This window comes from Carcharhinus amblyrhynchos, unplaced genomic scaffold (assembly GCF_965287045.1).
Source record: "Carcharhinus amblyrhynchos unplaced genomic scaffold, sCarAmb.v2.hapA chromosome_310, whole genome shotgun sequence".
Lineage (NCBI taxonomy): Eukaryota > Metazoa > Chordata > Chondrichthyes > Carcharhiniformes > Carcharhinidae > Carcharhinus > Carcharhinus amblyrhynchos.
The window spans coordinates 156,563-170,531 of NW_027650050.1; the positions used below are offsets into that span (position 1 = coordinate 156,563).

The 13,969-nt window shown below is 46.4% G+C and overlaps 1 protein-coding gene across 1 annotated transcript; it reads right to left on the reverse strand.

Moving 5' to 3' along the window:
- Nucleotides 1-2,724: 2,724 nt before the first annotated feature.
- LOC145339068 (olfactomedin-4-like) lies at nt 2,725-13,445 on the reverse strand. Its single transcript, XM_080183489.1, has 5 exons — nt 13,404-13,445; nt 10,176-10,328; nt 6,680-6,889; nt 4,324-4,474; nt 2,725-3,524 (listed from the first exon to the last, which is right to left on the reverse strand). The coding sequence occupies exons 1-5, from the start codon at nt 13,443-13,445 to the stop codon at nt 2,725-2,727; spliced, it is 1,356 nt and encodes a 451-aa protein (XP_080039615.1).
- Between the last annotated feature and the right edge of the window lie 524 nt (nt 13,446-13,969).

Here is a 13,969-nt window from a genome sequence, read left to right on the forward strand (position 1 = left end):
GCTGAGAACACAGCCTTGTGGGGCATTGGTGTTGAGGATGATCGTGGAGGAGATGTTGTTGCCTATCCTTACTGATTGTGGTCTGTGAGTCAGGAAGTTCAGGATCCGGTCACAGAGGGAGGAACCGAGGCCCAGATCGCAGAGTTTGGAGATGAGTTTCGTAGGAATAATGGTGTTGATAACCTTTGTTATCTAGGTGTTCCAGAGTTGAGTGCAGGGCCAGGGAGATGGCGCCTGCTGTGGACCTGTTGCGGCGATAGGTGAACTGTGGTGGATCCAGGCAGTGAACGTAGAAAAACTACAGCACAAACAGGCCCTTCGGCCCACAAGTTGCGCCGATCATATTCCTACCTACCAGGCCTATCTATAACCCTCAATCCCATTAAATCCCATGTACTCATCCAGAAGGCTCTGAAAAGACCCCAGCGAGTTCGCCTCTACCACCACCGCTGACTCCACTCACTCACCACCCTCTGAGTGAAAAACTTACCCCTGACATCTCCTCTGTACCTGCTCCCCAGCACCTGTGTCCGCTCGTAGCGACCATCCAGCCCTGGGAAATAGCCTCCGGGAATCCAGTGCGAGAGGCTGGAATCGATTTGTGCCATGACTAACCTTTCGGAGCACTTCATAATGATGGATGTCAGAAGCATTGGATAATAGTTATTAAGGCATGCAGCTTGGCTTTTTTTTTGGTACTGGAATGGTGGTCATCTCTTGAAGCAGGAAGGAACCTCAGATTGTTGTAAAGAGAGGTTGAAAATGTCTGTCAACGTCCCTGCCACAGATCCGCCCAGGATCTGACTGCTCACCTGGGTACCCCATCTGCACCAGTCGCTTTCTGTGGGTTCACCTTCGAGAAAACTACTCTGACTCTGCAATGGTGACCCCCAGATACAGGTTCATCCGGGGTGGAGGGCAGCACGGTAGCACAGTGGGTTAGCACTGCTGCTTCACAGCTCCAGGGGTCCTGGGTTCAATTCCCGGCTCAGGTCACTGTCTGTATGGAGTTTGCACATTCTCCTCGTGTCTGCATGGGTTTCCTCCCATCAGTCCAAAGATTAGGGTTAGGTTGATTGGGCCGTGCTAAGAAACTGTCACTTAGTGTCCTGAGATGTGTAGGTTAGAGGGATTAGTGGGTATAATATGGGGGTAGGACCTGGGTGGGATCGGTGCAGACTCGATGGGCCGAAGGGCCTCTTTCTGCACTGTAGGGATCTATGATTCTATGCTCTCGCTGACCTCTTGCTCAGAACGGGCTTAGAATGCATTGAGCTCATCAGGGAGGGGTGCATTGGAGCCAGTGATTTTACATGCCGTCATCTTTTGGCCAGTTATGTCTTGCAGATCTTGCCATAATTGGCGGGAGAGTGTGTGTGTGTGTGTGCGTGTGTGTGTATGTGTGCATGTGTGTGTGTGTGTGTGTGGCTAGCTTGGTCTGGTACTGTCTTTTGTCAGTTTTGCTGATCTCCTGAGATCCTACTTGACTTTCTTGTTTAGATACGGTAAGAAGTCTCACAACACCAGGTTAAGGTCCAACAGGTTTATTTGGTAGCAAATGCCACTAGCTTTCAGAGTACTGCTCCTTCGTCAGGAGACACTGATCTGACAAAGGGGCAGCGCTCCAAAAGCTAGTGGCTTTTGCTACCAAATAAACCTGTTGGACTTAAACCTGGTGTTGTCAGACTTCTTACTGTGTTTACCCCAGTCCAACGCCGGCATCTCCACATCATCTCTTGTTTAGGTCAGTATCAGCTGGACTCCCATGCGTTCTGGAGTCAGTATCGCATGTCTATGTTTCTATGTAACACGGGATGCCTCCCATCCAGCCGTGTCACTGTGTCTGTTTTACGTAGAGGCAGTCTTTCTAACGGCTCCTCTTCCTCAATTGTAAACCCTTCCAGTGTTGCCGTTACCTAATCTCTCACCTTGTCCTGGGTCGCATCTTATTCCTTTTGCAAAGACGGATGCAAAACCCTCGTTTAATATCTCTGCTGTATCTCCTGCATCTGTGAAGTGGAAAACTTAAAGTTGGGAAAGACGGGATTCAGAAGAGAAGGTATTTATTTAGAATGTAGAAATGTATCGAGTAACACACAACTCAACTCTTTGTAAATGCTGCTGTTTATTATTAAATTTGCAAAGAATTCCAGTCAAAATCACTAATAAAACCTTATCCCCATATTCAAGTTCATTAGCAGGTATCATAATTTGATAGAAAATGATAGATAGAAAATGATTTACTGCAACTGCCAGGAGTGAGTATTCTTTTTCCTTCCTGTGTGAGATTTTTACACTCTGTCCATCCAGCTGGTTCATTGTCCCAATATTAAATGAATCGTCACGTCCAGATTTATTCTCCCAGACAGAATGTTACCGTCATTCTGGACACAACCCTCTTCCCAGTCTCTGTATCACTTGTCCAATATCTGAAAGTGTTGGTTACGTGAGAGCTCAGTCGTAATACACCCCAGAAAAGGTTATATTCCTGTAACCATTCTAACAGTTGTATTACAGATCAGAACTTTACCCCTTCCGGGTTTAGTTAATGTTGCAGCATCAGCTCTGGCGCCTACCAGCTATAACACAGTGGTTACACTGCGGTGGTAACAAAAGTGATTCCAGTACAGAAATTCCCCTCAGATTCCCTACAGTGATTTGTAAACCCAGTGGATTAGTGAGCTAATTGTTAATATTGATCTGTCGATCTAACTGTCCCGTTTTTTAATTAGGTTTAAACGTCACATCGTAAGTCAGCTGGTAGCCATCGTTGTAGGCGTAGAGTTTGTGGTCAGATGGGTTGTAGTTAACATTTTGCAGTTTCTCCAGGACTTTACCCATCTTTATCGAAAGCCTACCCTCTTCCCCAGTTCTGGTGTCGAACGTGTAGAAAATCTCCTCAGACCGTAGGTCGACGGGCCGAATGGCGTACAGAACCCCACAGATCAGAAAGGCATTGGTCACACTGGGTTTGAACAGCCTGGTCACCCATGTCCTTTCCAAGGTGAAGGAGGTCACATTAATTTTACTAATAGCAATGTACCCGACCTTGTCCTCGGGGCTGTAAATGACCCAAAGGCCAGACTCATCTACAGCGAAGTCAATGTCTTGGAATGTAACACCTGTATAGGAAAACCGGTTGTTGTAGGCAGCACCCGGGAGTATTTGCTTCTGCACAGTGTTTGTGTCTATGTTGACTCTGCACATGTACCTGGAGTTGTAACAGTTGTAATACATGGAGTTGTTGTACAAAACCATTCCACTGCCCTGCCCAGGATTACGGGTAATCGATTTACTTATTTCATTCCTGTAGAGGAGCAAATCATCGTGTGAAGAATAGAGTCTGTAGTAGTAAAACGTCCGTGCGTTTGTCTCGAGCGGTGCCACCCAGTACACGTCCTTTTTGCTGGAGGGTGGAGCTGGATCTTTGCCCCAGCCTCCGTATTTATAACTAAACCCTCTGTAGTTCAGCTGTATCACCACGGGGTTGGATACATTAAGGAGGCCGTTATGGTCGCAGCTCCCTGTTCAAAAAATAGCAAGCTCGAGGTCAGCATCGGGGGATTTACATTTCCAAATTCAACCTTTCCATTTCCAGCTACGCACTGGAGTGATTATCATAGAAACCCCTACAGCACAGAAAGAGGCCATTTGGCCCATCGAGTCTGCACCGACCCAGGCCCTACCCCCATGTCCCTACTAATCTACGCATCCCAGGACACTCAGGGGCAATTTTTAGCTTGGCCAATCAACCTAACCCGCACATCTTTGGACTGTGAGAGGAAACCGGAGGAAATCCGCGCAGACACGAGGAGAATGTGCAAACTCCACACAGACAGTGACCCAAGCCGGGAATTGAACCCAGGACCCTGGAGCTGTGAAGCAGCAGTGCTAACCCACTGTGCTACCGTGCTGCCCAGCAGGGGATTATTGTGGCGTTACAATGATTAATGTATAACTCAGCCACATTGGGAAATGAAGTTAAAACATTTCAACTGCACCCACTTTAGATGGTGAAATAATTCTCCCACTTTTTAAATTCTTCACCTTTTCTTGTAAATTTATCAATTCCGATTTCCACATTCGGAGCGATGTTAATAGAATGTGACCGGAATTCTCCCATCCTGACTGGAATTCTAGCGGGAGCCGGGGGGGGGACGGGACATGTAAAGATCCACTGAAATCAGGCGGGAATCTCGGTTTCCGGGCGAGTGCGGCCAGGAGAATCCCTGTGTTTGCGGATTACTGATCCAAAGTGATTGGCGCCCCTCTCCCTTTATCGGGCAGACTCGTGTTACTCAGTCACGTTGATTAATAACTCACCGTAGTCGATGGAGGCAGGGGTTTGTGAATCCCGCTGCTCCTCACAGTCCTGTAGGCGTTTCCTCAGTGCCGCTACCTCTCTGCGGATTGCCAACACGTTGTTCTTATCGAGCGACTCCAACTGGTTGACAACTTGTGACATGTTCGTAATCTGAAATACACGCGGCGTTTAAAGAGAGTCGTGTTTGGGTTCACCAGGACAGGTCATTCAGCCCCTCGAGCACATTCTGCCATTCAATGAGATTGGAGCCACTCTGTATTCTAACCCCCTTCTGCCCGCCTTTGTTGTACAACTCTCCTTACCGAACAAAAATAGATCAGTGTTGTGTCTGAAATCCCTGACCTTGGCACCTTTTCTTGGGGAGAGGTTTGCAGAGTTCCACATTGCTTTGTGTGAAGTGCTTCCTCCCATTATCCCTCAACGCACAAGGGCTAATTCCCCCTTGTTCAGATGGAGAACCGACATGTTCTGCTCTATCTATAGACTGCGTGGAGTTTGCATGCTCTCAAGGCGGCATAGCGGCACAGTGGTTAGCACTGCTGCCTCACAGTGCCAGAGATCTGGGTTCAATTCCAGCTTTGGATGACTGTCTGTGTGGAGTCTGCACATTCTCCCTATGTCTGCATGGGATTCCTCCAGTTTCTTCCCGTACTCCAAAGATGTGCAGGTTAGGTGGATTGGCCTTGCTAAATTGCCCCTTATCCAAAGATGTGTAGGTTAGGTGGATTGGCCATGCTAAATTGCCCCTTAGTGTCCAAAGATGTGTAGGTTAGGTGGATTGGCCATGCTAAATTGCCCCTTAGTGTCCAAAGATGTGTAGGTTAGGTGGATTGGCCATGCTAAATTGCCCCTTAGTGTCCAAAGATGTGTAGGTTAGGTGGATTGGCCATGCTAAATTGCCCCTTAGTGTCCAAAGATGTGTAGGTTAGGTGGATTGGCCATGCTAAATTGCCCTTAGTGTCCAAAGATGTGCAGGTTAGGTGGATTGGCCATGCTAAATTGCCCTTAGTGTCCAAAGATGTGCAGGTTAGGTGGATTGGCCATGCTAAATTGCCCTTAGTGTCCAAAGATGTGCAGGTTAGGTGGATTGGCCATGCTAAATTGCCAATCACGATGGGCCGAGTGGCCTCTTTTTGCACTGTAGGGATTGTATTTCTTGATGATTTAATATGATCAAATCATTTAATCATCTTAAACACATCATTTAAATAACCCCCTCATCTTGACTGAATAGATTGTCCTCGAGCGGAACATGAATAAGGAGAGAGAGAGAGGGAGCGGGGTTTGGGAATTCCAGACACTGGGATGCAGGTGAATGGAAACGTCATTGAGGAGGGGGATACTTAATAGCTTCAAATTACAGGATGAGCGAGTTTGGATTCAGTTGCAATGCTGGGACACATTCGGGGGATAGGGAAGGACTGGGCATATTGGCCCCAACACTGTGAGGAACTGAATCTAAACTATTGTTCCAATGGTAGAATCCCGATAGAGCAGAAAGAGGCCATTCGGCCCATTGAGTCTGCACTGACAACAATCCATCTCGACCCGAACCCCGTGTATTTACCCTGTTAAACTCCCTGACACTCTGGGTAAACGTACCATGGCCAATCAGGCTAACCCTGATATGGCTGGTGTGGTATCTGTGTTACTTAATATAGGGACCACAACAGTGTTATCGTACCTGGAATGTTTATTGCTGTTGTAGCTCTTTGTCCCGTTATCCAGGCCTCTTGTACACATCCAATTCTTATCACCGCAACATCAACTCTAAGCTTTGGAACTCACTCCCTAAATCTCTCCATCTCTTCCTTCTTTAAGAAGTTCCTTATTTCCTAGCCCTCACCTCTCCTAATATCTCTGCTCGCTGTTACATTTAAATGGATAGATCTCCTGTGAAAGCATCTCTGGGATGGTTCGCTGACGAAACGGTGCTTTAAAGTTAATTTTTTTTAGCCCCACAAATAAGGCTTACATTAACACTGCAATGAAGTTACTGTGAAATTCCCCTGGTCACCACACTCTGCTGCCTGTTTGGGTCAATGCACCCTAACCAGCGCATCTTTCCAGGAGGAAACCGGAACAGCCAGAGGAACCCACGCAGACACAGGGAGAACGTGCAGACAGTGACCCAAGCGCGGGAATCGAACCTGGGACCCTGGCGCTGTGAGGCAGCAGTGCTAACCACTGCGCCACTCCCATGTTGCTGTGAATAACCCCCCTGCATCAGGACGTTAAATCTCTACAGCCAGTTCCTCTGGCGATTGGTCAGAGCCCAAAAAGGTGTCAAATTCACAATCAACACAGGGCAGAGAAACACAACATTATAATTGGAATGACTGGTGTCTTTCTGACCTCGCTGTAAAGCTGATCGATCACACTGTTGCTGCCATTGAGTGAAATCTTCAGCCGATTAGTGAGTGACATCATCTCCCGGATCTCCAGCTTCAGCAGCTCAAAGTCGAGCTGGGTGTAGGAGTGTCCATTCTCCATCACCTCCACGCGTCGGGTCAGATTCAGCAGCTTGCTCGTGTGCGCAGAGAGAGTCCTTGTATACTCCTGCACCTGAACGGGGCATCACAGGGAATACACACACACAGTTACAACCACCTCCGCAACTGGATCTCACAACTGGGAGCAACTCTGTGTCGATTTCTATATCCATTCATGGGCTCCAGCTGAGCCAGTACCTATTGAGGCCATTAAGAGTCAGCCACATTGCTGTGGCTCTGGATCACATGTAGGCCAGACCAGGAAAGGACGGCAGATTTCCTTCCCTACAGGGACATTAGTGAACCAATTGGCTTCTTCCAACAATTAAACTTTCAATTCCAGATTTTTATTGGATTCAGATTTCTGCTGTGGGGTGGGATTCGAACCCAGGTCCCCTGAGGATTACCCTGGGTCTCTGGATTACTAGTCCACTGCCTCCCTGATGTGCCACGTACATGCTAACACTGAATAGTGAATCATCCGCCAGATTTCTCGTACGTGAGCTTTTGAAAAGCATCAAGTTAGATAAGTCGCCGGGACCAGATGGGATGTACCCCAGGCTACTGTGGGAGACGGGATTACTGAGCCTCTGGCGACGATCTTTGCATCATCAATGGAGATAGGAGAGGTTCTGGAGGATTGCAGATGTTGTTCCTTTATTCAAGAAAGGGAGTAGAGATAGCCCTGGGAATTATAGACCAGTGAGTCTAACCTCAGTGGTTGGTAAGTTGATGGAGAAGATCCTGAGAGGCAGGATTTATGAACATTTGAAGAGGTATAATATGATTAAGAATAGTCAGCATGGCTTTGTCAAAGGCAGATTGTGCCTTACAAGCCTGATTAAATTTTGAGAATGTGTCTAAACACATTGATGAAAGAAGAGCAGTAGATGTAGTTTATATGGACTTCAGCAAGGCATTTGATTAATGAAAGGCTTATTGAGAAAGTGAGGGGGCATGGGATCCATTGCTTTGTGAATCCAGAACTGGCTTGCCCACAGAAGGCAGTGAGTGGTTGTAGATGGGTCATATTCTGCATGGAGGTCGGTCACCAGTGGAGTGCCCCAGGGATCTGTTCTGGGACCCTAACTCTATGTGATTTTTATAAATGACCCTGGATGAGGAAGTGGAGGGATGGGTTGGTAAGTTTGCTGATGACACAAAGGTTGGAGATGTTGTGGATAGCGTGGAGGGATGTCAGAAGTTGGAGCGAGACATTGATAGGATGCAAGACTGGGCGGAGAAGTGGCAGATGGAGTTCAACCCAGATAAGTGTGTGGTGGTCCATTTTGGCAGGTCAAATGAGATGGCAGAATATAGTATTAATGGTAGGACTCTTGGCAGTGTGGAAGATCAGAAGGATCTTGGGGTCCGAGTTCATAGGACACTCAAAGCAGCTTCGCAGGTGGAGGCTGTGGTTAAGAAGGCGTATGGTGTACTGGCCTTCATCAATCGAGGAATTGAGTTTAGGAGTCGGGAGGTAATGCTGCAACTTTATAAGACCCTTGTCAGACCCCACTTGGAGTACTGTGCTCAGTTCTGGTCACCTCATTACAGGAAGGATGTGGAAGCTATTGAGAGGAGATTTACAAGGATGTTGCCTGGATTGGGAGGCATGCCTTATGAGGATAGGTTGAGGGAGCTGGGACTCTTCTCCCTGGAGAGACGTAGGATGAGAGGTGACCTGATAGAGGTTTATAAAATGTTGAGAGGTATTGATCGAGTGGATTCTCGGAGGCTATTTCCCAGGGCTGAAATGGTCGCTACGAGAGGACACAGGTTTAAGGTGCTGGGGAGCAGGTACAGAGGAGATGTCAGGGGTAAGTTTTTCACTCAGAGAGTGGTGGGTGGGTGGAATGGGCTGCCGGTAACGGTGGTGGAGGCGGATTCGATAGGGTCTTTTAAGAGACTTTTAGATAAGTACATGGAACTTAGTGAGATAGAGGGTTATAGGTAAGCCTAGTAGGTAGGGACATGTTTGGCACAACTTTGTGGGTCGAAGGGCCTATATTGTGCTGTAGTTTTTCTCTGTTTCTATAAACATACTTAAAGTTAAGGGAAATATGTTTTTCCCCAATTGCTGCAGGTATAGAAAAATAATTTTTGTGGACTTCTTAATTTGAAAGCTTTAAACAATACAGAAAAATATTCTGTGAAAATTCTCCAGTGTTAATCATCAAAACCCATTTCCATTTGTGTATTCCTACAACCATATTTCAATCACTAATAAGCTTGACAAGCAGGAATCCAGATTTATATATATCCTGGAGGGTCGAACACTGGGAAGGCAAGGGTAAATAAAACTCCTTTTGTCGCAGAGTGATGGACGTTACAGGATGAAGAGGAGAATGCTTTCCCTTTCCCATTTAATGCCTCTTACATCTGAGAAATTAGTGGCAGAAATAGTATCAAATTACAAAGAAGGTATAACTTTAGTGTCTGGGGAAATACAGATACGGCAATTATAAACAGGTAAACAGGTTAATAAATCCCTCGCCAGATACAGTGAGCATGTCAGGGAGTTTTATTTCAGTTAAGTAATTCAAACTGTTCCATTAATAGACTATTTAAGGAATAGAATATCGCGTTGTTTAATCTGTGACCTGTATCTTTGATGTCGGTAAAATGGGCTGTATATAGAAAGTATTTTCAGATGATATTAGTTAAAACCGAAAGCCAATTGCTGTACCCATTGCGACCATTACTGTACTGGTAATATTCTGTTACACATTTGTGATCTTTAAAATGTTTGATTGGAGCCACAGGAGGAAGCATATTGACTAAGAGATGAATATTAACATGTATCAGTCTCTATAATAAACGCCACATTCATATCACACACAAATACCTCCCATTGACAAATACCCCTTCCATCTCACCCATCGATACCTCCCATAGACAAATACCCCTTCCACCTCACCCATCGATATCTCCCATTGACAAATACCCCTTCCATCTCACCCATCAATACCTCCCATTTACAAATACCCCTTCCATCTCACCCATCGATATCTCCCATTGACAAATACCCCTTCCATCTCACCAATCAATACCTCCCATTGACAAATACCCCTTCCATCTCACCCATCGATATCTCCCATTGACAAATACCCCTTCCATCTCACCAATCAATATCTCCCATTGACAAATACCCCATCCATATCACTGACCAATATCCCCTCACTGATGCCCACCCCTATTATTCACCCATCAATAACTCCGGTTAAAATTATAGGATTGGGCCTGTCCATCGTTTAACCCCTCGCTACAGTTTTCACTCTTTTTCAGGCATTAACTGACTGACTAATCTGTTAGTGCAGAGTCTAAAAGAGGATGGGGTTTGTTAGTAATAAAAGTACCTTGCTGATTTCATGTTGTACGTTGATACTGAGCTCCTGGTACGCCGTTTCCAAATGTTCCACTTTTTCCACCGGGAATCTATTATCGGGCAAGATCACGGAGCAAACACAAACTCCATCGCTGTTAACTGACCTGTTGACATTGTTACCGTTCTGTAGACACAGAAATCGGAATTAGCACAAATTCAACACTTGTGTGAGCTGATAAACAAGTTCCCCTCATAGAACATAGAACATTACAGCGCAGTACAGGCCCTTCGGCCCTCGATGTTGCGCCGACCAGTGGAACCAATCTAATGACCCTCTAACCTAAACTATTCCAATGTTATCCATATGCCTATCCACTGACCATTCGAACGCCCTTAAAGTTGGCGAGTCCACAACTGCTACAGGCAGGACATTCCACACCCTTACTACCCTCTGAGTAAAGAACTTACCTCTGACATCCGTCCTGTAATTACCACCCCTTAATTTAAAGCTATGTCCCCTCGTGTTAGCCGTCACCATCCGAGGAAAAAGGCTCTCACTGTCCACCCTATCTAACCCTCTGATCATCGTGTATGCCTCAATTAGGTCACCTCTTAACCTTCTTCTCTCTAAGAAAAATAACCTCAAGTCCCTCAGCCTTTCCTCATAAGAACCTCCCACCTCTTCCCCCAAACTCATAAAACCCCTTCACCCCTCCCCTACAACTTTCTTCCCTCACCAGGGTATCGCTCCTTCACCTCACCCTCTGTCACCCTCCCCCAAAACTGACCCTTCACCCCTTCCCCCAAATTGACGAGAGCTCATTCCACCGCCTTCCCTCCGCCAATCGAGATCGTGCCCATCCACCTAATTTATCTTTCAGCTTTATGATAGGCTGGAGATCTGTTACTGTTTCCCAACTAATGAGAAGAGGATAACCTGCGTTATCAAGAGTGTGACGGAGGTATGAAACCAGCCGACACAAAGGGAGATGACTCAGGTATTGAATTAACTCAATGCGGAAAACAAGATGTGGCAACGGGACAATGACCCATTTTGCACACCCTCCCCCTCTGTACAACTCAATCATTGGCTCACACCACCGTTTTATTAAGTTCCCTGCCTCACCCATCAGGTGCATGTATGAAAAGTTGTATTCTCCCAGAGCTGTCTATTGTGTGCTTGGAGACTTGAGACTTGGGTCAATGTATCTGCCAATTCGTATCAGATCGCCTGCATTATCTGGGGTGCGCCAAGAGGCAGATATCGTAGCAGATTCTCTCTCATCTAGACTCACATCAAGTTTAGTTCAAAATATTCTAGTTCATCGTGGACACAGAACACAGATATCTCTGTAATCTGGAACTCCGACCATCAGACAAACGCTTACATTCAGTGGCAATCCACATCAGCAACAGAACCTCGTGAAATGCTCAGTAACTTCACACAGTGACAATGGTGAGTTAATGAAGTGTTAGTGACTGGCATTGCAGAATAAGCTTAGCACTACTGACTCACAGCGCCAGGGACCTGGGTTCAATTCCAGTGACTGGGTGGAGTTTGCATGTTCTCCCCATGTCTGTGTGGTTTTCCTCTAGATGCTCCAGTTTCCTCCCACAGTCTAAAGGTAGCCTATCTACTATGACAGAGCCTATGCTAAATTGCCCCTTAGTGTCTAAAGATGTGCAGGTTAGGTGGTTGGCCATGCTAAATTGTCCCTTACTGTCCAAAGATGTGTAGGTTAGGTGGATTGGCCATGCTAAATTGCCCCTTAGTGTCCAAAGATGTGTAGGTTAGGTGGATTGGCCATGCTAAATTGTCCCTTAGTGTCCAAAGATGTGTAGGTTAGGTGGATTGGCCATGCTAAATTGTCCCTTAGTGTCTAAAGGTGTGCAGGTTAGGTGGATTGGCCTTGCTAAATTGCCCCTTAGTGTCCAAAGGTGTGCAGGTTAGGTGGATTGGCCTTGCTAAATTGCCCCTTAGTGTCCAAAGATGTGTAGGTTAGGTGGATTGGCCATGCTAAATTGCCCCTTAGTGTCCAAAGATGTGCAGGTTAGGTGGATTGGCCATGCTAAATTGCCCCTAAGCGTCCAAAGATGTGCAGGTTAGGTGGATTGGCCATGCTAAATTGTCCCTTAGTGTCCAAAGATGTGCAGGTTAGGTGGATTGGCCATGCTAAATTGCCCCTTAGTGTCCAAAGATGTGCAGGTTAGGTGGATTGGCCATGCTAAATTGCCCCTAAGCGTCCAAAGATGTGCAGGTTAGGTGGATTGGCCATGCTAAATTGTCCCTTAGTGTCCAAAGATGTGCAGGTTAGGTGGATTGGCCATGCTAAATTGCCCCTTAGTGTCCAAAGATGTGCAGGTTAGGTGGATTGGCCATGCTAAATTGCCCCTTAGTGTCCAAAGATGTGCAGGTTAGGTGGATTGGCCATGCTAAATTGTCCCTTAGTGTCAGGGGAAATTAGTGGACAAAATGAGTTATAGGGATAGGGTCTGGATGGGATTGTTGTTGGTGCTGGCTTGTTGGGCTGAATGGCCTCCTGTTGCACTATAGGGATTCTATAAAATGTGTCAGCCAATTTTCAAGCAGTGAGAATGCACCAAGATAAATGTTTTGAATGATGTTGGTTAAAGAATAAATCTTAACCAGGGATAAAAATAATAATCTCAGAATAATCTCATTAGATCTGTCATTTTTCCCTTGATTTAACATTTCAAATGAGAGAAGGCACCTCCGACAGTGCAGCACTCCTCCAGCGCCGCACTGGGGTTTCTGCCAGTAATTACATTCTCAAGCACCCAGAACGGGGATTTGAACATAAGAAATAGGAGCAGGAGTCGGCCATCTAACCCTTCGAGCCTGCCCCGCCATTCAATAAGATCATGGCTGATCTGAAGTGGATCAGTTTCACTTTCCCACTTTCTCCCCTTAATTCCCCTGTCTATCAGAAACCTATCTACCCGTGACTTAAATATATTCAGCGAGGCAGCCTCCACCACTTCAACGGGCAGAGAATTCCAGAGATTCACCACCCTTTGAGTGAAGAAGTTCCTCCTCAACTCTGTTCTAAACCGCCCCCCCCTTTATCTTGAGGCTGTGCCCTCTAGTCCTGCTGTCCTTTCTACCCTCTAGTTCTGGTTTCCTTTCTAGATCTGAACCCACAACTCATCGAGCCACTGGTGATTTGACAATAGAAAGACCCAACGCAGAAAGATTTTGACACGATTAAAGTTTCTATAAAGTTCGAAGTGAACTTACCGTCGGCAGGACAACGGCTGCGATCAACAGAAGAGGAAACATCTTTGTTCTGCTTCTGAGAGCAACTCGAAGCTGCACGGGGCGGGCAAAGGGCTTAAATAACCATCTCCCCACAGCCCCTCCCCACATTTAATGACACATCCTCTGCGATTAAATTGGTAATCCGCTGGCCCCACGTGTTAAGTAGTTTCCAGGAGTGATGGAATCAAAGTTGCTTCATTTTTTTTTTAACCTGTAGATGTCAACATAAAGTTTGAACAGAACAATATCTCCTGTAACTTTACGGGAAGTTTCTTCCCTGGTTTCTTCTTCACTCGAGGTGGGTCTGGTTACACCGCTTGCAATCTTTCGCCTGAAGAATTCTCTCAACTGAAACGCTGCCCAGCCAAAGAAAGATTTGTATTTGTGTATTTAATGAGATTTCTAGTTTTGCATTTCTGAGCCAGACCTCCCCCCGCTCCTCCAACACACTCCCATCCCTGACAGATTCCCCTGTGCTGTCCTCCTCTCTGCCCCCTTCCATCCCAGAGACGCAGACTTTGACACGTGTATGGTGGACAGCTGGT